The sequence below is a fragment of the Gracilinanus agilis genome, chromosome 1 (assembly GCF_016433145.1).
Source record: "Gracilinanus agilis isolate LMUSP501 chromosome 1, AgileGrace, whole genome shotgun sequence".
Taxonomy (NCBI): domain Eukaryota; kingdom Metazoa; phylum Chordata; class Mammalia; order Didelphimorphia; family Didelphidae; genus Gracilinanus; species Gracilinanus agilis.
Window position 1 is genome coordinate 220,618,420 of NC_058130.1, and position 21,925 is coordinate 220,640,344.

Here is a 21,925-nt window from a genome sequence, read left to right on the forward strand (position 1 = left end):
TTTGAAGTCTGGTAGAAATCTATACTTGGGAATGTGGGAGAAAAAAAAACATGAAAGAACTACAGTATCAATAGCTTGAATTTATTTAAACAAAAGTTAAATAAGACTTGTTAACAAAGCACAAGCTCACTGAACAGAAACAGAAGTCAAGTTCATTTTTTACTACATACCTTTCTAGAAGTCATTTATTAAAATTTCTAACTTTATTAACAGGGAGATTTGAAATTATTGCTCTTGAGACATGTTGATTAGAATACAAGTTCCTACAATAAAATGGTGCTTGATTTAGAATATAAGAATTCCCAGCTATCAAATTTTTTTAAAGTCCTTACCTTGGGTCTTAGAATTGACCAGTAAAACCTAGGCAATTGGGATTAAGTGACTTGTACAGGGTCACACAACTAGGAAGTATCTGAGGTCAGATTTGAACACAGGTCCTACAGACTCCATGTCTGGTTCTCTATCCACTGAGCCACCTAACTATCCCATAACTATGTTTTTAACTGGCAAGTTTTGGAAGTATTTTCCCCAGCAAAAACAAACACTGAAGCCTCCTGGTAAAGATGGCCCTAATTTGTCCCTCTGCCTTTGATCTCTCCTCCATCTCCAACCCATCTTTCATATAGACTTCCAAAGTGATTTTCTTTAAGCACAGGTCTAATAATTTCAAATACTTACTTATAAACTTCTGTGGCTCCCCACCAGCTCTAAGATCTTTTAAATATAAGTCCCTGTTTGACATTTAAAGTCTTTCACACCCTGGTCCTAAGCTACTTTCCAGACTCATACATTATTACCTTTCCTCTTCAGTGCAGCTAAACTGCTCTTCTTATTGTTCTCTCCACTAGAGATGTTCCACTTCCTGTCTCTTAACCTTCTTTGCTCTGTCCCTTGCCTGAAATGCAATCCCTGCTAAGCCTTACCACTTATTTTTCCTTCAGGACTCCACTAAACTATTGCCTTGTATCTGTAAAGTCTTTCCTAATCCCCTTCCTCTCCTTCATAAAAATCTCCTCTGATTTATTTTGTATAAGTTCTGCATATGTTTATATGTTTATGTACATGAAAACAGAGGGAAAAAATGAAATAGTCTCAGGGTATCCCAAGGCTATGTCATCTTTGCCTCTATTTTCCCAGCAAAGCACAATGCCCAACACATTGGAAACAAGACAGGAAATGTGTTATCAATCAATCAATATGCATTTATTAAGTGACTCCTGTGTGTAATGCCCTGGGGTCAACAGAAGAAATAAACACAAAAATCAAATATAATCAAATAGTCTTCACTCTCAAGGAGCCTGCATAAAATATAAAGGAAAAAGCACTGACCTGGAAGTAAAGACCCTTAAAGTTCAGCGAGTTCCTCCATGTGACTCTGAACAAGGAATTCCACCTATTTCCTGTTAAATGACTAACTAACCTCTAAGGACCCTCATAGCTCTAAAATTCTGATTCCCATAACTATTTCCACCGTTAGATGACAGCTTCTCTAATCTGTACTCAAAAAAATCTGATGGAAAACGGTCAGATTTTGAACCAGTGAATTCAAACACTTAATTAACTGGACTAAAACTCTGATAAGTCTTTGCTGCTGTTCTTTCAGACATATTTAAAGACATTCACAAAAAATGCAGACAGAAATGAAAATAAGTATGATCAAGATAGCAAATGAAAGCAAAGTGGTTAAGGAAATTACAGGAAGTATTGATCCCATTAAGTTAATATGATGCTCATGTCATTTTTTCATTTCACCTATTTTTTTCCTGAGGAAAATAATTATTTAGAGAAAATAACTAAAAATTAGAACTAAGAAATTCAGAATTAAAGTCATTCTTGTTAGGATTAATAACACTTACTTCAATTACACCATTTGACCCAACATCAGAATTACAGAGCAGTTTTTTAACCTCATGTTTTCAGTCACTGAATCAGTCAATAAACATTTATTAAGCACCTACTATGTGCCAAGCACTGTGTTAAAAGCTGGGGATACAAAAAGAAGCAAAAGATAGTCCTTGCCCTCAAGGAGCTCATAATCTAATGGAGGAGACAATAAGCAAACAAAAAAGTACAAACAAGCTATCTACAGAATAAGAAAGAAAAAAATTTTAAAGGAAAACAGCAGAATTAAGAGGGGCTGGGAAAGGATTCCTATAGATAACTACTTAATCTCCTAAACCATAAAGGAATAATTTTGATATCAAAAACAATGTACAACCCAACATTTCACCTATAATTGCTTTTCATTAAAATAAATTGAATTGAACCAAGAATTCAAAACTATTCTCCTTCACTCAAATATACATAGTGTTTATGAATATACATCACTTTGCATTTCAATGCCCTTTGAAAGTTTCATCAGGATCTAATTAGTGATTTAGTGAAAGGAACTGATAATAAAAGAGGGCAACAGAACAGTTTGCAACATTTATAAGTCACCAGAAGTCAGCCACCCCAACAAAGGTTCTAGTTTCAGGTTTACAAAATATGTCATATACCAGATTCCTACACTCAACAAAGCAACACCCAGTGAGCCCATAATAAAGAGTTTGTTTTCAATCAATAGGATAGGATTAGACTCTTGTCTAATTCTACTTCTTATGTGATGTTTAGGGTAGAAAGCATAAAAAAGTGAGATTCATGTTTAGACTTATGCCTCTTTTTCCTGGAATGCCACAGGTTTGCCAGGAAATAGCATTAAAGTTCTACCATGTGACTACTCAACAGGACACAGGAAGGCAAGACCTTTTGGAGCACAACTAGTGAGTATAGACACAGAAAAAAGGAACTATAGTTTAATTAAATTAACTATTATAATTAAAATAAGGTCAAATAAGTACATTTTTACTAAGAACACATACTAGATTACATTTTCCTGCAGTATATATTAAATACTAACATCACCTTGACTTCGAAGAGTGATTTTTTTCTTTAAGATAATAAGCTACTATTATTCTATTACTAAGAAGAACGTGATATGATGAAGATTTGATGGTTCCTTTCTTATACTTAGTCCTCCTCCCTTCTATTATCAAAGATTTATCTATTTCACTCTCAAATTCAAGACAATTTTAAATTAGCATTTCATAAGTGTCATCAACCATGAAAATGGGAAGGATCAAAACTAGAAAATAAAAATCAAAGCAGGTCAATCAGGGAAGAGGTAAATAAGTAATAAAAGGTCACACATAATTCACAGTCTGCAAGTAGGTACTATTATTGGTCTTTTGGCCACATTTTCTACAGTTATAGTATTGCTATGACATTGGCAAATACTACTGGAGTTGGAGAAAATGTTTATAATTTGGTGAAGGGTTTGGCCCCAAGGTTGACTTAGGCAATAAATTAAGGAAATGACTGTTGAAACACTTCATTTAGAATCATGACTTCCTTTAGCAGGCACTGAAATGCAAATATAGTTGAAAATTTGACTGGGGATTAATCAGGTTGCAGCCAGAGGTCACAATCTTAATAGTCATATCAAATCAAATGCTTTTTTTGATAGATACTTTAACTTGACAGTAGAAATATTAATGCTTCTGAAGAATATTGCTATTTAACTAAAATAGTATGTTATATGAATAAATGATACGTGTCAGAACACTAATGGCCTTCACAGAGAAAAATAAGATAAAGAAATAAATCTTTTAAAAAGTCTATGCCAAGAAATGTACAATGCAAAACAAAAGAAAGGGCAATCACTGGGTACATATAATTTTAACAGGAATAATTTTCAATCGAAGTTTAATATAAATGTTTTATTCTGTATCTCAATCCTCTAAATAACTCTAGGCCCCTAAAGATTAAGTAAGTAGACTAGCAGCTTATTTGCACAGTACTAACAATTAAGAGTTTTCCCAAATGGCACAAGTTTCCCACAACTAGAAGTATTTAGGCAAATGCTGCTTGTCCACTTGTTATAGAAATTGTAGCAAAGACTCATGAATTAGAAAATGAGTTGAAACAACATGAGCTCTAAGGTCCTTTCTGAACATCAGTTAAGAAAAAGACTGTATAATTATATAATTTTAAGATGATTAAGATTAAGTGTGGCCATTGTATTGGTCCATTCACAGATCTCAGTAAAATCTAAAATAAATATTAACTAAGTTTATGTTGGACAAAGCTTTTAGAATGGGTCAATAAATGATATTTTAAATCACTGACTACTCATTCACCTCCCTCCCCTCTTTGCAGACATAGGGAAATCTGTAAAATATTAGCTATACTATGAGATATAGCTGATATGTTAGCTTGGTGATCCTTTCTTTTTTACTTTTTCCTTTAAGAGAGAACTTTTGAAGCAGGGGAGGGAGAAGGAATACATTGAGAAATGAAGATAATATAAAACAAAAATATCAATACAAATAAGATTTTTTTTAAAAAAATCAAATGACTGGCCACTCAATATAATGATAAATGCTTATTGAAAGTAGAATATCGAAAGTTAAAATCCCAAGATTTCCTAGCACTTCACAGTCAGAACATGCTTACCATTTTCCACATATGGATGAAAGGGCAGAACCAATGCAAGGATGACCCTGCCCCTAGTTGGCTCCAGTACACTTCTAATATCTTTTAATAAAGTCAGTGGCTGATCACAACGATCAAGCAGATTCAAGCAGCTGATAACATCATACTGGAATCCTGTGTTCTGCCATTCATTTATGCCAAGCACTCTGGGAAAAACCAGAAATAATAAACTTAACACAAACTCATTAAGTAAATATTTTAAAATAGATGAAATCTAACTTTAAAATTATTTTATTTTTGCCTTTTAAAACAAAGCAGGTCCAAAACTTGAGAACTTTAATTATAACTGCTATTTAAAGTAATAAGATCAATAATTAAAAGATGATGAGGAATAAAAGTATTTCTTCTACTCTAATGATTTCTAGCAACAGACAAAATTAAGGCTTTTATAAGATGTGCAAAATAACTAAGAACCTAAACCATAAATAATAAGTCTATGGCTTATATCCATTATATATGTAATAAACATGAGAAGAGAGGATCATAAAATGGTTATGAAACTAGTGCATCACACAATTCTGAACAATTGCAGCAACTAAACAACACTTAAAGCAATGAGACTTGTTTATAAAAACACTTATTTAATAATAAAAGACATCATGCATGCATGTTTCTCACTTCCCGGGCCCAGGTACACTAAAGAATGGTGAGATAGATGTGGGACTATGCTTTCCATTTACAACCTACAACCTGTTAAGCAAATCTTTGCTCCCAGAAGAGAGATGCTGTTTCATATACATCTAAGAGTTATCACTGAAAAAGACAAAGTATAGGTAGGCTATCTTATGATTGTTGCGTGAAATGCATAAAATAAAGTTAAACATATTTCCAAATGTTTGATAACACAGTTCTAACAACAAAGATGAATTTTTATAAGAAGATTTCTTGGTTACTATTATCATTCAGGCTATCCTATGAAATTACTTTTGTTTCACTGTACTTACGACAATGGTACATGAGACATATCCATAAGTGAAACAGGTGAATGAATCTTTCAGATACTAAACAGATACCATATTTCTTTTCTTTTAAGTATCTTTAACCACTGATATTTTATCATATTTTCAGGAAAGGAAAAAAAGAATGAAAAAGAAATGAAATCATTAACAATTAATTAGCTATTAAATTAATGAATTTAAATAATTTCCATATAGGCTTTTAAAAATCCATTTAAAATTTTTTAAAGTACATAGAGGAATTCAGGAGGGAATTTAGAAAGGGACACATGACTAAAGAAGAAGCTACCAGATTAAACTTAAAATAACTTTTTAAAACAAAACAAAACAAAGCTTTAGTAGATTTCCCAGTTTAAAAAACGTAACCCTCTTTTTCCATTTTTGCATGCAGAAAATTTTTTTCAAGTTCAGTTATAAAAGTTGTTTTTTATTAAAAAATCATCATTTAGTCTTCAAACATTTATTAAGTAATTTTCTTTCCCAAGTCTTAGTTTCCTCATCTGTGAAATTAGTAGATTGAATTAGATGACCTCTAAATCCCTTTTAGCTCTTATGTTCCCATAATCCTACAAAATTAAAAATCAAATTTCCAGGAACTACACTGATTATATAGCTATGTTGGAATTTCAGTTTCAAATTTGCTAGAAATAAGTGGTACCAACTAAGACTTGGGGATAATTCTGTCACATATAGATTAATGTTACATTTGTCACAACTGAATTAAATTAATACAAAGTACACTGTCAAACTGTTGCACAGACAATTCAATTTAAAAAACTTTTTATTGGTTTCATCAAGTTTCTATTTAAAATAAAAACCTATTCCCATAGTTCACTAATTCTCTGGCTAAAAAGACTTGATTACATTTTAAAGTGTAAAAATAAAATTAATATTCTTAGTAAAAACAAAATTGTAGATTTATATATAATGTAGCAGCTGACAATGGTAGAGTCAAATGTATTAAAACTTCAACTTTTATTCATGCTGACACCAAAACATTTATACAGGCAATCTAGTAAAATCTATTAGCTCTTCTATTTTTAGGAAATTGGAAAAGTGACTTCTCCATGGTCACCCAACTCTTTTTAATGAATGTCTGATTATGGTGAGTGAAAATGGATACAGATCTTGAGTTCTAAATAATTCATTTGTGATGGAGAAAAACGGAAAACTATTAATAAAATGATTCCACTTAACCACAGTTTTATCTGTTTTAGTTTAAAAAAGATACCAATCCTACGTACACTTATTGGATTAAAATAATTTTAGTTGGCTTCTTCTTTTAGTTACTAATCTGCATTAAAAGAGCTTCCCCCATATAGAGTTCTGTACATGGATGAAATACTAAGTCTAAAAATCATACCCTACCCCAACAATTCTCACATTTCTCCTGAAGATGCACACTATCTGCTGTCAAAAATTACATGCAGTCCTTGACTATTATTTATGAACAATCTACTTTTCAAATTATCTGGAGAGAATATTAGCCCCTACCTGGCAGCCACAATTCTTATGGCACACGTGCTAGAATATAGAATACTCATAACTACTGGCCTGATGGGCAACACTCAAAAGAATATAAACTAATTTTAGTATCATCTTTAAGTATAGTTAGGGGGAAAAAACAGTAGAGTAAGAGGGCACATGATTTCTCAACAACAAAATATAAGTTTTAAAAATATTTGTATTTCATGTTTATGAATATTAGCCCCTCTATCAACAACTAAACTTAGTGTCCCTTTCTGGCAAATTCTGTATTTTTTTAAAAAGCTATTTGCTGTCTTGGAATTTCTTGAACACCTCCCTTAAGGCTTGCAATGAGATCTACAAATTTTAAATAAAATAATTAAATCAATTTAAGTCTCCTGGATAATTTTCCTAGTCAAGCATATTATTCAAAATTAAATTTCCTGAAAGCTGAATAAAGCAAAACCAATAATACCAAATAATCAAATCTATAGGAAATCATAAATTTTATGAGATTTTTTTAAATCAAAGCAATCTATGTTCTTTTTAATGGTTTCTTGGAACCTACTTATTTACCTAGTCAATCTGTTTTACTACCTATCACCAAACCTCATCCTCCTTCCTTCAACACCAGAAATATTATGATTTCAGTCCTTCCAAAAAAGCTAATCAAGTTTTGCTACAATTCAAAATAATTACTTTGCTACTTTCTAACTATTGTTCCACTTTATAAAATGTCACCCAGAATTCTTATTTTTAAAAAACAACAAAAATAATTTATTTGGGTCTCCATATTTGGATATAAATGATAATCTAACACCTTCAAAGAATCAAAAAATGTATACTGTAAAACTAAGCATTTTCCTTAACCAAATTCATTTTGAGTGGAGAAAAAAATAAAAAAATAATGCTTTCTTATTGCTGTTTGCCCTTTGATTTCAAAGAGGACCAACAACATAAGGGTAAAGCAGGTAGGTTGTTTGTACTATGTTGAGCACCAATATTGTGAGCCCCCAACTAGGGGCCGGGGAGGCCTACTAGTATGCCTAAGGAGAGGTAAATTGGCCTACGTCTGAAATGGAACAGGTCACAGCCTTCAGTGACAATCAGCAGTGAGGTCAGGCCTGGGAGTAGCCACTGTACTTCCAGCCTGGGAATAAGAATCAAAAAGAAGTATCCATCAATGTTACATTTTCCAGATTGATCAAAAATTCTAATTATACTTAAAGTTCAGGAACATGTGTAACCAGAATTTGCAAAAAAAATTTTTAAATGCTTCAAAACAAAAAATGTCTTTATGCTATGGCTTAGCAAATGCTAACTAAATCTGATTTAATTAATTATTAATTTGCTTTAGTTGTCACTGAAATCTCTATTTGGGTATGAAGTCATGCCCAGCGCTTTGAAGACAAGGAAAGAAAGAAGAGTCAATGATTACTTTTTCTTTATGCTACTTGGTTGGATAATTTATCATAATAATGAGAAGGGGAGCGGTAGTAATGAAATTACAGGTTATTTCTGTGATTTGTTCTTTGAATCACCTGTTCTTTCAGATTAAGTACTTTATAATTAATTTTTAATCTTTGCTTCAAAGGCTCTTTATTAAATACAATTTTTATTGCATTATGGTAAAAAAAAAAAAAAGAGGTATTTACTGTTTCTGTTTTCCTGCATGTTTCTGTGAGGTTTTTTTGCCCTAATACATGTTTGATTTTATGAAGGCATCTTCAGTTAAAATAAGTTTGTTTTTGTTTCAATTTAATATTCTCCAGTGGTCTATCATATCTAACTTTTCTAAAATGCTCTTCATCTTAACTTCTCATTTTATGGTTGGATTTATCTAAGTCTGAGTGGCAAATTAAGGTTGGCCACCATTATCCTTTTACTATCTATTTCTTCCTGTAACTCATTTTACTTTTCCTTTAAGAAAATTGGATACCTGTCATGTTGTGCATATATATTTGGTATCAATATGAAAATTGAAGTCTCTCTGTTTATCTTTTTTAATTAGGTTTAATTTTGGTTGTTTTATCTGAGATCATGACTGCTACATCTGTGTTTTTTACTTCAAATGAAAAATCTGTGCCAGCCCTTTATTTCAACTCTCTATATATTATTCTGTTTCAAAGGTGTTTCTTTAAACATATTATTGAATTCTGGTTTCTAATTTAGTCTGTTCTCTTCCATTTTCTGACTGAGTTCAGCCCAGTCACATTCACAATTATGATTGCTACTTATTTCCCTCCATTCTATTCTCTTATGCTTTTGAGTCTCTTTTTTCCCCCTTTGTTTCCTTCTTTAAGAGTCTGTTTTGATTCAGAGTACTACCTCCCTTAATTTGTATTCTCTCTTATTCACTCTCTTTCCCTTATTCCATTTCTCTTCTATTCCTCTGATGGATAAAAGGTATTTATGTACTCGCCTATGTGTGAATATATAATCTTCCCTCATTTAACCACTTAGGCAAGAGTGAGTTTCAAGAATTGCCAACTTCACTGCCATTCTCCCGTTTGTAAAAACTCCTCCTTGGAAACCTTATTTATATCCCCAATTCTTCTTTTCCTTTCCTCCCTCTCCCAGTTCATTTTTCTCTCCCACACCTCCATTCTTTTGAGAACATTCAAACATAACAGATTCACACCCAGGCTCTCTGTCTAATTAGGCTCCCTCCAAGATTCCAAGTAATGATAAAGACCTGAGGTTATATGATTATGTACCCATCTAAAAATTTTAACTATTCAAACTGTCTATTTTCTTTCATTAATTCATATTTTGATTCATTCACTCATTGTAATGCAAGGTGGCTAACAGAAACTTTTTGCTTCTGTAATTTCTAATGGTCACAAAAAGTCAGTTAAACATCTTAGAATCTTCAGAAAGTCAGTTAGAACTTAAAGCTATAAATAGAGGTGAAGTTCCAACTGACAGGGCTTTTGCTTTCTGGCTTTCGCTGTGGCTGGAAGCTTTTGCTTTGGCTTAACCTGTTGGCTTTGGCCTAACTGCTTCGGCCTTGGCCTGTGCTTATTTTGTCTTGGGGAAATTTGGACCTGCCTCATTTCTCTGGACCTCTCTCTGATCTCCCATCTCCATCCCTCCCCTTCCCTGATTTTCCTTTGGATCCTGGTGGAAGGGAGGGCTTGGTGATTAGACATTGTGGGTTTAGTTTCTATAGGCTAGTAGAGTATCCTCAAATAAATTACCCCTAGTTTTAATGATTTGATAAAGACTTTATTTAAAAGGCAGTCAAATCTTCCTGACTGGGAGAGCCGGACTCTCTCTGTCTAAACCTCTCCGCAACCCATCCCCTACCCTCACCCCTCTCCCTAGCAGCAGTTAGAAAACCCTGAACCTCCTCCCCTTCTGACTGACCCTGGTATTAATAAATCCCCTTGTTACCTATTCAAACCCTCTGGTGAATCATTGTGGCGAAAATTAAGACAAGGGCTCAAGGGGAAAGAATCATTTTTCTTCTATTTCCTTGAGGGAACTGGGGGCATCCATCTTGGCAGGAAGTACCTACCTCAAGACTTCCTCCAGCCATCAGTTTGGCTGGCAGGGAGGGGCCCTCTTGACTCCTCCCTCAAGAGACTTTAGTAACTAACAAAAGAACCTCTCCAGCCAAACCTAAACATTTCTTATTGGCCCTAGTTTCCTCCCTGTATCCTCTGTCTCAAGCCTCTGGGAATAAACCTGTTTGAGCTACCCTCTCCTATATACCCCATTTCCTTTATCTCCTATATACCTTCCCTTCCCTTTCTTTCTTTCTTCCTCCAATCACCTTATAATCACCTAATATTCCCTTTATCCTTCCTCACACCCAAATTGCGTTTCTTTGACCCACTCAGATTATTATATCTACTTTTTTGATAACATCATTCATAATTCATTCATTCACATTTTTATACTTCTCTTGATTCCTGTGTTTGTTGCATGTCTAATTTTATACTCAATTCTTGTCTTTTCATTTAAACATTCATTCAATGTTTAAAAATCTTCTATTTCATTAAAATTAACTTTTCCCTTGTATAATTAATAATTAATATTCAAAATTTCTGGAAAGGTTATTCTTGGATGTAATTCTTGATTCTTAGCTTCTTTGTATTCTTCTTCAAGTATATTTTTGGTTCTTAGTTCCTTGGCCTTCTGGAAGATCATATTTCAAGTTCTTTGCTCCTTTAAGGTTGTGGCTGCTAAATCTCATGTGATCCTTATTGTGGCTCCCAGAAACTTGAATTCTTTTTTTCTGGTTGCTCGTAGTACTTTTTCCTTAACCTAGGAGGTCTGGGTTTTGGTGATAGCATTCTTATGTGTTTCTTTCAGAAGGTGACAAGTGATTCCTTCCAATTTCTACTTTGCTCTCTGGTTCTAAGATAGTTAGATAGTTTTAGGATTTCTTGAAATACATCTAGACTCTTCTTTTGTTCATGGATTTTTAAGGCAGCCTAATGACTCTTAAATTATCTCTCCTCAATCCGTTTTCTAAGACTTTTTTCTTATTAGACCATTTCACATTTTCTTTTATTTTTTTTCCAAGCTTTTGACTTTTATTATTTTCTTGAAATCATTAGCTTCCATTTGACCAGTTTTAATTTTTCAAGGAGTTATTTTCTTCATTGAGGCTTTGTACTTTTTAAAATGCTATTAATTCTCTTTCTATATCTCTCTTCCATAGTTCTATTTGGTTTTTAAATTTTTTTAAAGCTATTTTTAAAAAACCTCTTGCTTTTAACTCTTCTCTGAATTCTTTTTCTTTGAGACTTTGCTTGTAGATGTTTCCAAGTCACCTTTTTTTAAGACTTGTGTCTTGAGCTTCCCTGCCTCCAAAGTAGCTCTTTTTTGTTTGTTCATTCATTCTTCCAGTCTACTTCTTGATTCTGTACTTTACTCCAATGTTGGGCTCTGCACAATTTCCAGAGTAAAGAGGATATCTGCCCTGAGACTCTATATGTCCTGTTGTTTTCACAGTTCATTCTGGGTGCCTGCAGCTTTCAGTGCCCTCCACTGTGATTTGATCCAGGAAAAAGTTCACTTTCATCCAACTCTGAAAGTTCCAGATTTGTTGCCACTGAACTGTCTTCTAATGTTTGTTCTGAGTGTCCTGTCCTGGTTATTGCACTCCAGCAGGCTTAGATGCTATGCTAAAATCTAGATCTGAGACATTATTCTGCCCCTGGGATTAGAGCCAAATAACTACTGTTTGCTTCTGGAACTTGTTCCTTACTCAGTACCATAGGTAGGGCCTTTTGCTCACTATTGCTCTTCTCTGCCCTGGATCTGTGACTCAGTGGTGGGCAACAGAGTTTCCAGATGGCACCTCTTCCTGCATTCAGTGTTATTTCAGGGTTCCCCCAGGATCTCTTTCTGCCATGGTACTTCCTGCTCTAGGCCCTCTGGGCTCTGGAATGTTCCCTACGTACACTACTATTATATGTGCTCTTGACCAAACCTTGTTCCCCAATGTCTTACAAACAGCACTGTCTTCTCTCCAAAAGCTGCCCTGGGCTAGAAAAATTTTTACTTGTGACTTTTTCTTAGCTTTCCCAATTAAAATGTAGCCTGGTACATATTCTAGATTATTATTGTACAGAAGAAACAGTGACAAGTTAGTTTTAATTGCTTCTCACTCTGCACCTTATGACTTACTTTTAGTTGAAACTTCATTTTTTTTTAAACCCTTAAATTCTGTGTATTGGCTCCTAGGCAGAAGAGTGGTAAGGGTAGGCAATGGGGGCCAAGTGACTTGCCCAGAGTCACACAGCTGGGAAGTGTCTGAGGCCAGATTTGAACCCAGGACCTCCCGACTCTAGGCCTGACTCTCAATCCACTGAGCTACCCGGCTGCCCCCTTAGTTGAAACTTCAAAGAAATCATCATAGGTATCTTTTCCTTAATCCGGACTGTTAAGTAATATTGTAAAAATAAAACTAAACTAGATTTTCAGAATAAAAGATATTCTAAGACATGCCATTAAGGACAAAGAAGAAATTCCCCACCTTTAGGATGTGTGTGTGTGGAGGGGGGGGGGGGTATCTGTGTGTTTAGATATTTTTAAAGTTAGTAATCTGAAGTTTTGATGTCTTATTTCAACATTAACATTCTAGATGTACTTACTCTATAGGAATTATACATAAAACTTCATAAGACCACAGATTTAGAGTTTGAAGTAGCTTTAGTTATTGGTTACAAGTCAAATTTGGTCAAACTCTAAAGATGAGGTCCAGAGAGATTACATTATTTGTCCAAGGTCATTCAGGCAGTAAGTTTCAGGTGGGATTTGGACCCAGAACTCCTGACCCCAGAACAATGGCTCTTTCCACTGTACCACTCTGATTCCCTAATATAAGGGAAGGCAAAAACACTAAGAAAAAAACTCCCTATATTTACATTTCTATATAAAACATATTAGAGAAGGAAAAAAATTGCTAGTGAAATTATCTTGGAAATTAACTAATGAAATTGCTTATAAAATATTACTCCTAGTTATTATATCTAAAACAAAACAAATCTTTCAAAGCCAAATATACCCAATATCACTTCTTAAATATATACCTGTATTTCTTTTTCTGAAGCTGCCATATCATAGTTTCAGATAACTCAGTGGCATATATTTCTTCAAAATGAGGGCTCATGATTTTAGTGACTTCTCCATCTCCAGCACCTAAATCAAGAAGTCTATGGGTTTTCCAGTCTGGATTTATTTTAAGCAGTCTTTGAAACTGATCTGGGGAAAACACAAACATTGAGCCTCTTCCTAGCAACCTGAAATACAAAGACAAAAATAGAAGATTTTGTGAAAATTAAATTTATTTTATTATTTTTTAAAGATTTTAATTAATTAAATTTTTACATGGTTATATGATTCATATTCTTTCACTCCCCTCTTCTCTTCCCCCTCCCATAGCCAACAAGCAATTCAACTGGGTTTTACATGTATCATTGATCAAGACCTATTTCCATATTATTAATATTTGCAATAGAGTGATCATATAGAGTCCACAACCCCAATCATATCCTCATCGAACTATGTGATCAAGGAAATGTTCTTCTTCTGTGTTTCTACTTCCACAGTTCTTTCTCTGAATGTGGATAGAGTTCTTTCTCATAAGTCCCTCAGAATTGTCCTGGATCATTGCATTGCTGCTAGTAGAAAAGTCCATTACATTTGATTGTGCCACAGAGTATCTGTCTACAATGTTCTCCTGGTTCTGCTCCTTTCACTCTGCATCAATTCCTGGAAGTCATTCCAGTTCACATAAAATTGCTCCAGTTCGTTATTCCCTTTAGCACAATAGTATTCCATCACCAACAGATAACACAATTTGTTCAGCCTTTCCCCAATCGAAGGACATCCCCTCATGAAAATCAAATTTAAAAAACAATGAACTGACCCATTTGTGGAAGCCTTTTGGACTGACAGAGTTTCCACAGACAAATAAAGGGAAAGTTTATACTTTGAGGAAATGTCAACAAAGAAAAATAAAACCTGAAATCAATAAAATAAAATATATGAGAAACAGATTAAGGTAGATAACAGAATCTCAGAAACAAAGAAGTAAAGGTGGAGGGAATAAGAGGAAATCAGTCTAAAGTGTATAAAAATGCAAATCAATGACAAAAATGGACAGAATAAATGGAATATAGTAAGAAAAAAACTAAAGAGAATAAAAAAGAAATAATTAGCATTTATTAAGTATTTATTATATGTGAGGCATTTTTCTAGGTACTACATACAAAAACATTAAAAGATAACAGAAGTCCTTGACCTCCATGAAGTTTACTGGGGGGATATAAAGTACACAGGTAAATATGAAAAATATACAAAGTAATGGGAAATACATATAAAGGTACATAAATAAGCAAATATGAAACATATACGAAGTAACCTAATATGAAATATATACATATATAAAGACATAAATATGAAATATATACAAAGTAATCTAGTAGGAAATATGTAAAGGTACATAAAATAATCAAATACGAAATATATACACAAAGTAATCTAACAGGAAATATATACAAAGTAATTTCCTTGGGTAGATCAAGCAAGACTGTTAACAACTAAAGAAATTGGGAAAGGCTTTTTCATAGAAAGTGACTCTAGAATGGAACCTGGAATAAAAAGTAGATTTGAAGAGGGAGAACATTCCCAGCATGAGAGGCAGTCTACTCTGAAAGCATGGAAATAGGAGATGGAACAAGTTGGATGAATCAGAGTATATGAGAAGAAATGTGAAAAAAGTATACAAAAGGTAGCAAAGATTAAAAAGATTATAAAAGGCCTCAAATACCCAATAGAAGATCACTGGATGCTTTAAGTGTCAGAAGAGATATTAGGGGTCCAGTCCCAACATCTCATTTTATACATGAGGAAATTTGGGGCCAGAGAGTCTGTCTCATAAGCAATGAATGACAGAAGCAGTATTTGAATCTCTGATTCCAATGTCAGTGTTCTTTCCATACTATACACGGTACTTTACTGAAGTTTTTTCCGCAGAGCAATGACATGGACTGAATTGTGCTTTATCAATTTGACAGTTGTGTGAATGCTGGTATAGAAAGGGAAGAGCCTGGACCAAGGTAACAATAGCACTGTGAATTAGTAGAGAGAAGCTGGCATATGTGAGAGATGATATAAAATTAGAATTGGCAAAACTGAGGATGAAGGATCATTTCCTGGGTGGGAATCTAGATGAATGGAAAAAATCTGATGAACTTGAGAAAAACAGGGAAGTTAGAAAAAAGGGTTGATTTAGGGGGAAAGATAAATTCTGTTTGGAAAATAGCAACAAGTTCTAGAACTATGTAGGATCTCAGAGGCAATCTACTTCATTTTAAACATGAGGAAAAGGAGGGTATGTCCTTCAATTGGGGAATGGCTGAACAAACTGTGGTATATGTGGGTGATGGAATACTATTGTGCTAAAAGGAATAATAAACTGGAGGAGTTCCAGGCGAACTGGAGAGACCTCCGGGATCTGATGCAGAGTGAAAGGAGCAGAGCCAAAAGAACATTGTACACAGAGACTGATATACTGTGGTAAAATTGAATGTAATGGGCCTCTGTACCAGCAGCAATGCAATGACCCAGGACAATTCTGAGGGATTTATGGTAAAGAATGCTACCCACATTCAGAGGAAGGACTGCAGGAGAGGAAACATATAAGAAAAGCAACTGCTTGAACGCATGGGTCGGGGCGGACATGATTGAGGGTGTGGACTCGAAACTACCACACCAATGCAACCACCAACAATTGGGAAATTGGTCTTGATCAAGGACACATGACAAAACCAGTGGAAAAGTGCGTCGGCCATGGGAGGGGGGAGTGCGGGGGGTGAAGGGGAAAATAGGAGCATGAAACATGTAACCATGTTAAAAATGATTATTAATAAATGTTAAAAAAAAAAACATGAGGAAACTGAGGCCAAGCAAGGTTAAATGAATGACTTGCTTATGGTCAAACAGGTGATAAATATTAAAAGCAGGATTTGAACCCAAGTTCTCTGACTATAGTCAGGGTCATTTCTACTATAATACATTATCTCTCCTCACCATCAGTATTTCATTTGAGATTTCTTTCAGATGAAACAGGAACAGCAGTAAATAATATGTACTAGAGACTGTGATAGACTAGAGATGAATATGTAGATGTGAATTTCATTTACAGAGATGATAAGTAGATTAGTCTACAAAGTCAAGGACCAGAAAACAAAAACAAAGCTAGAGACAACAGAGAATGATATAAAAGGATTTTGAGCCATGAAATAAGGGGCAAGGGAAACTCAATAATCTCAATTTTCTCAATCAAGTATGAAGTAAGGTTCTGTTCTGAGGAGAGGATAGAAGTGGTGGTTTAGGGGCTTTGAAGAAAGAGAACATTTGGAACAGTTTCTTCAGGTACTATGATAAAGTCCACTAGGTAACAATCAATGAATTGTTGTGCAGCAGTGAAGATCTAGATGAAATTAGCATACATTTGTAGTGGAACTTGTTAGCATGATTGGATAACTTCTTTAAGACTGCAGCTTCTAGCAGAAGCACATAAGCAGGATAATCCTCCTCCTCGTAATGATCTAGCTTAACTGGGTTTCACATCAAACTCTCTCCAGGCTCATTTTCCCCATAACTTCTCTTCACTCTTTTGTGAGGCAATATTTGTAATCTTTCATCATTTTCTCAAATCTTTTGCAAATTAGCTTATACTCTAAACTGATACTGTTTGGTTTGGCAAGAAAATCAAGTGCTTTGTAGCTGAAGCCCAATTTCTAGACTTTTCACCTTCCTGTGGTAAATGTTTTAAAATCAATTTTCCCCTCTAAGAAATGATACAAATCCATTACTTTTTTTGATCTCCAATTTTCAGAGCCAATCATTATAACTGATTGCAGTTTCTTCCCATTTTTATCCTTTCTCTTAATTCGTTAGTGATTTTGAGCTATGCCCTAATTAGTTAATGACCTGGCAATACACAGACAGTTGATTCTGAAATGACTCCCAAGATAGTAACCAATCATTTTCTATTTGTTAGTATATATTCAATTTCATTTTTTATGATTTTTTTAGTACTCCCTGCATGTAGTCTTCTAATATCTCCCAGAAGAAAGTACTCATAACATACTGGCATCAGGCTTGCAAGTATTATATAAATTTTTGATATATTTCATTCTATGAACTGTCATATCTTCCAATATAATCTTTGCCATCCTCTGCTGTGCTCACTTTCATGATGAACTCATCAAATATCAAGGTTGCTGATTAACTCTGGAAGTTCTCCTTTGGCACAAAAGTTCTGATTAACTTCATGGTAGTCTTTTTACTCATGTCCACTGTGAGCACTACAAGACAAGATGACCAAGTATCCCATGAAATTATATTTCTTGCCTTGGTGTGCATGATGAAACCAACCTTAGCTCCTTTATCATCCTCTCCAATGAGAACCTGTGAACTGTCCCTTTTTAATTAGCAACTTCTTGATGTCCTCTGATTTCATTGTATAAAGAGAATGTCAAGATGGATGTGGTTTGGTTGTTCTAATGGTTGTTAAACAAAAATCACACAATGAGTACAAAAGTGAAACTGTGTGTAGAAAATCTAAAGATTGTTAACAATTCTTAGCACCTTCTGCCCTGTATTCCATCACTCTACGACATTAACTTTGAAAATAAATTTACTTTAAATTTTAAAGTAAAGAATCAATTGTACAAGATGAGATTTGTATTTTTCCTGTTTCATCAGTCATTATGGCCAAAAAAAAAAAAATACATCTAACAGCCAACCTTCTGATATTCATAAAAGCTAGTCATATGATAGCAATCTGTTATTGGACCCATACTTTAAAGCATTCTTCCCTTGGTTGGGAACTTGCCAGATTTTGAACCTCACTATCTGTACAGTGAAACACAAGGTCACTTCTTTCATCTTATAGAACTTGAGATCACCTCCACAACACGATGAGCTAGAATACAACTTAGGTGCATACTTGCTAACTCCAGAGACTATTGATATCATGTTTAGCCACACAAAAGGATAACATATAAATTAATTAGCTAATCATAGAATCAAAGCTAAAAAAGATATTTATGAGGTCATCTGATGGATTTATATATTATCTTCAGAAATGAAGACTCTTTATGTGCTTTTCCTGGTCTTTTTGATTCTCAAAAATCACCTGCCATGCTAGACCATGGCTCATTCAGCCCAATATTCTCTTTCTAATAGTGAAAACAATAGGTAGATAGTAGAAGAGGATGGTAACTTCTGCTTCCAAATAGTTGATGATCCAACAGTACACAGATGATTCTTAGGCTAGTATCTAATTACCCTCTGAATTGACAAACTGCTGCCACAATTTAAGCCTTTAAAAAAAAGGGAATAATAATTGTTCTCCTTCTTTGTGATGTCTCTTCACAAGCTTAAAGACTAAATTATTCCTTTTTTGGTGTTCTTTTTTCTGGCATCATCAATGTCTGTAAAGTCTTTGACTTCTTGAAGAAGATGCCATAGAAACCCTTATGTAAAGATATTCTTTATTTCCTGAGTAAACACTATAGGCCAGGGGTCGGCAACCTTTTTGGCCGTGAGAGCCATAAACGCCACATTTTTTAAAATGTAATTTTGTGAGAGCCATACAGTGCTCACAGTGCGCGCTCCTGTACAACACCTGAAAAAAATTGACTTTATGGCTCCTGCAAAAAGAGCCAGATATAGCTCGAGAGCCATACGTTGCCGACCCCTGCTATAGGCTGTACTAATAATACAGGAAGGTTTAAATTAAGTCTTCAGTTGAAGAAGCAGTTACTGAAGCAAGTGATTTTTAAAAAATGTTATACAAAGGACTGGGAGGGGTCAGGGAAATCCAAGGGATTTCTCAACACCCTATATTTTTTCACTTTCTTAAAACAGGAGGGTTTTTCCCTTCTGTGCCACAAGGATTCTGACTAAATTGCCTGAATTGATGAAGTTCTTTTGCTTTCAAAAGAAAGAAAGAAAAACCTGCATGGGACAAAAATCTCACAAAGGAAAAACTAAGAACAGGCTAGACTAAAAGAAAAACTTTTACAACCCAACAACTGAGGTCATACAAACCCCAGGCAATTTACTGGGAACAATGAAGAAAATAAAGTAAAAGATCCTGGGAAATGAGTTATGGAACCTGGGGACATATTCAGGGATCAGATAATAGGCTGTGAAAATAGACATAAACCATGAACTTGTTCTAAGATTTTAGTGGGAAAGAAGTATATAGATACTAACACAGGATTGAAATGATCCACACAGTACTTTTTCAGCATTAAACAATTATTTTTCTCTCCTTGGCTTTGCAATTTTGAGGGTTATGACTATGTTTGAAAACTGAGTCAATAAAGGACAAGAAAAAAACCTTACTGAGGCTTTTTCAAGATGAACAAAACTGATAAACTATAGAGTAAGAGTTTATAAAACCCTGGCTGAACTGAGTCAGGGATTTTGGAAAGAAATGACAAATCCATCTCTTCAAATTGGCTATCTCCCTATCTTGAAATGATCATTTAGATTCTGGAAGACTTGGTCTCAAAGAAGTTTAAAGGTCAAGCTAAAAAATTATCTTTTTTAAATTTTACTTCAACCAGTCTGAGGTAAATGCCTTTACTGAAGAGTCTAAGTACCCTGGTGTTTACAGCCACTGGATAGCTGATCATTAGATAAGACATCAACTCAGGCAGAGATAAACTACAAATATTAAAAAGGATGAATTTATTTGTATCTACCTACCAATATGCAAGGGCATAATGACTAGATTCTGACTAATTAATGTGTTAAAAGTTTTCAGTTAGCATAAAGGAACTATTTTTTTACCTTAAGGAAAAAGTACCAAAATTTCACTTACCCATTGATTGATGTTCTAGACATAAATAGGCTAAAAACAGATGACACAAAAGAGTGATACAGTTGAATAAACAGCCAGCCCGATTTCTCAATGCTGTTGTTTAAGAAGATCTGTGTTCCTTGATCAAGGTAACTCTGGACAAAGACAGGCTGAAGTGATTCACATAATTGCTCTCTGTTGCACACATACCACTAAAGAGAGAGGGAAGGGGAAAAAAACAAAAGAGAACAGAGGCATCATTAAAACAGTGTAACAATATAAAACCAAAACTAGCAATAGACTGAAAACTAGTTTTAAGCTCTATGAGTCTCTAAATATTTTTAATATATGGTTATAGAACATATTTAAATGAATCTATGAAACATTATCTTTCATTTGCTACCAAGTATCTAGTGTTTATTAACCTTGCTTTTCAGATGAAAAAAGTTATATGCTATAATAACTTGTCCGAGACCACCAAACAAATCTGTAACAGAACAATGAGTACAACTCTGATTAATGTTCCAACCAGATTAAGCTGTCTCTCTACTTCCTGGTTAAATAAACATATCTAAAAAATTCTCAAAGACACTCCACAAATAGACTGTTCCCCATTCTTACAGATGGATGGACAAAATCAAACCACAGAATGGTCAAGGATTTAGTCAAGGTCATCTAGTCAATCAACAACAATCAGGCAATGACATTCCAAGAAAATGATTCCCAAGCACAGCTCTAACTAGAGACACATTCCTCTATTATAAAGGGTTTATGAGCTTTATATGCTTCTTTATTAAATTTCAAACAACATGATGCTTTTCAATTTTGACTTATAGTATTTAATTAACCTATCTTAATCATTTAGAAGAATGAGCGCTTTAAAAGGTCTGCTAATTGAATTAATAGGTTACCCCCTGAAACTAGCATATAGTAATCAAATTATAGATAAGGCTAATGTTGCTTAGTCCATTTTGTGGCTGAGAAAAGGCTAGTTTTCCCCTCATAAAAAATCATCTCCTTTCAAAAAGTAACTCTAAATATATACTTCTCCACAAAAAGTATGACCAAATTTCTCAACAATTTTGTAAACTGAAAGGTACTTTCTGTCATTAGAAAAATGAGGGTAATCACTTGCACAACTGGTGGAGCAATTTTACTGTCACACTAACCTTGCTAAATGCTAACTAAAATATTGTGTAACTTACTCCCAACAATAGCATTTAAAAACAACAAGGGGGTAGGGAGGGCGCAGCTAAGTGGCTCAGTGGATTGAGAGCTAGGCCTAGAGACAGGAGGTTGAAGGTCCAAATCTGATCTCAGACACTTTTTAGGTGTATGACCCTGGGCAAGTTACTGAACCTCCATGGCCTAGCCCTTACAGCTCTTCTGCCTTAGAACCAATACACAGTATTGATTCTAATATGGAAGGTAATAGTTTAAAAAAATAAAAATAAAAATAACCACCACCAACAACAACCATCTAGACCAGTTTCATAACACAATGAAAACAAGTATCTGACAGCAAAGATCACTTATTCTTTTTTGTTTAGTGAACCTTATCCATGCCCTTGCTAAGACATTTTTTTAAAATTAGACATAATGTCTAAATTATACTGAAAAGTAT

At 34.2% G+C, this 21,925-nt stretch overlaps 1 protein-coding gene across 1 annotated transcript in view; it reads right to left on the bottom strand.

The window, feature by feature from the left end:
- The window catches only part of METTL9 (methyltransferase like 9), a 61,508-nt gene that overhangs the window by 16,291 nt on the left and 23,292 nt on the right, over positions 1 to 21,925 (bottom strand). The window contains exons 2-4 of the mRNA XM_044679002.1: positions 20,323 to 20,513; positions 13,505 to 13,714; positions 4,495 to 4,679 (exon numbers count right to left, since the gene is read on the bottom strand). Coding sequence (XP_044534937.1) covers positions 4,495 to 4,679; positions 13,505 to 13,714; positions 20,323 to 20,513 — 586 coding nt within the window. The remainder of the gene's footprint in view (positions 1 to 4,494; positions 4,680 to 13,504; positions 13,715 to 20,322; positions 20,514 to 21,925) is intronic.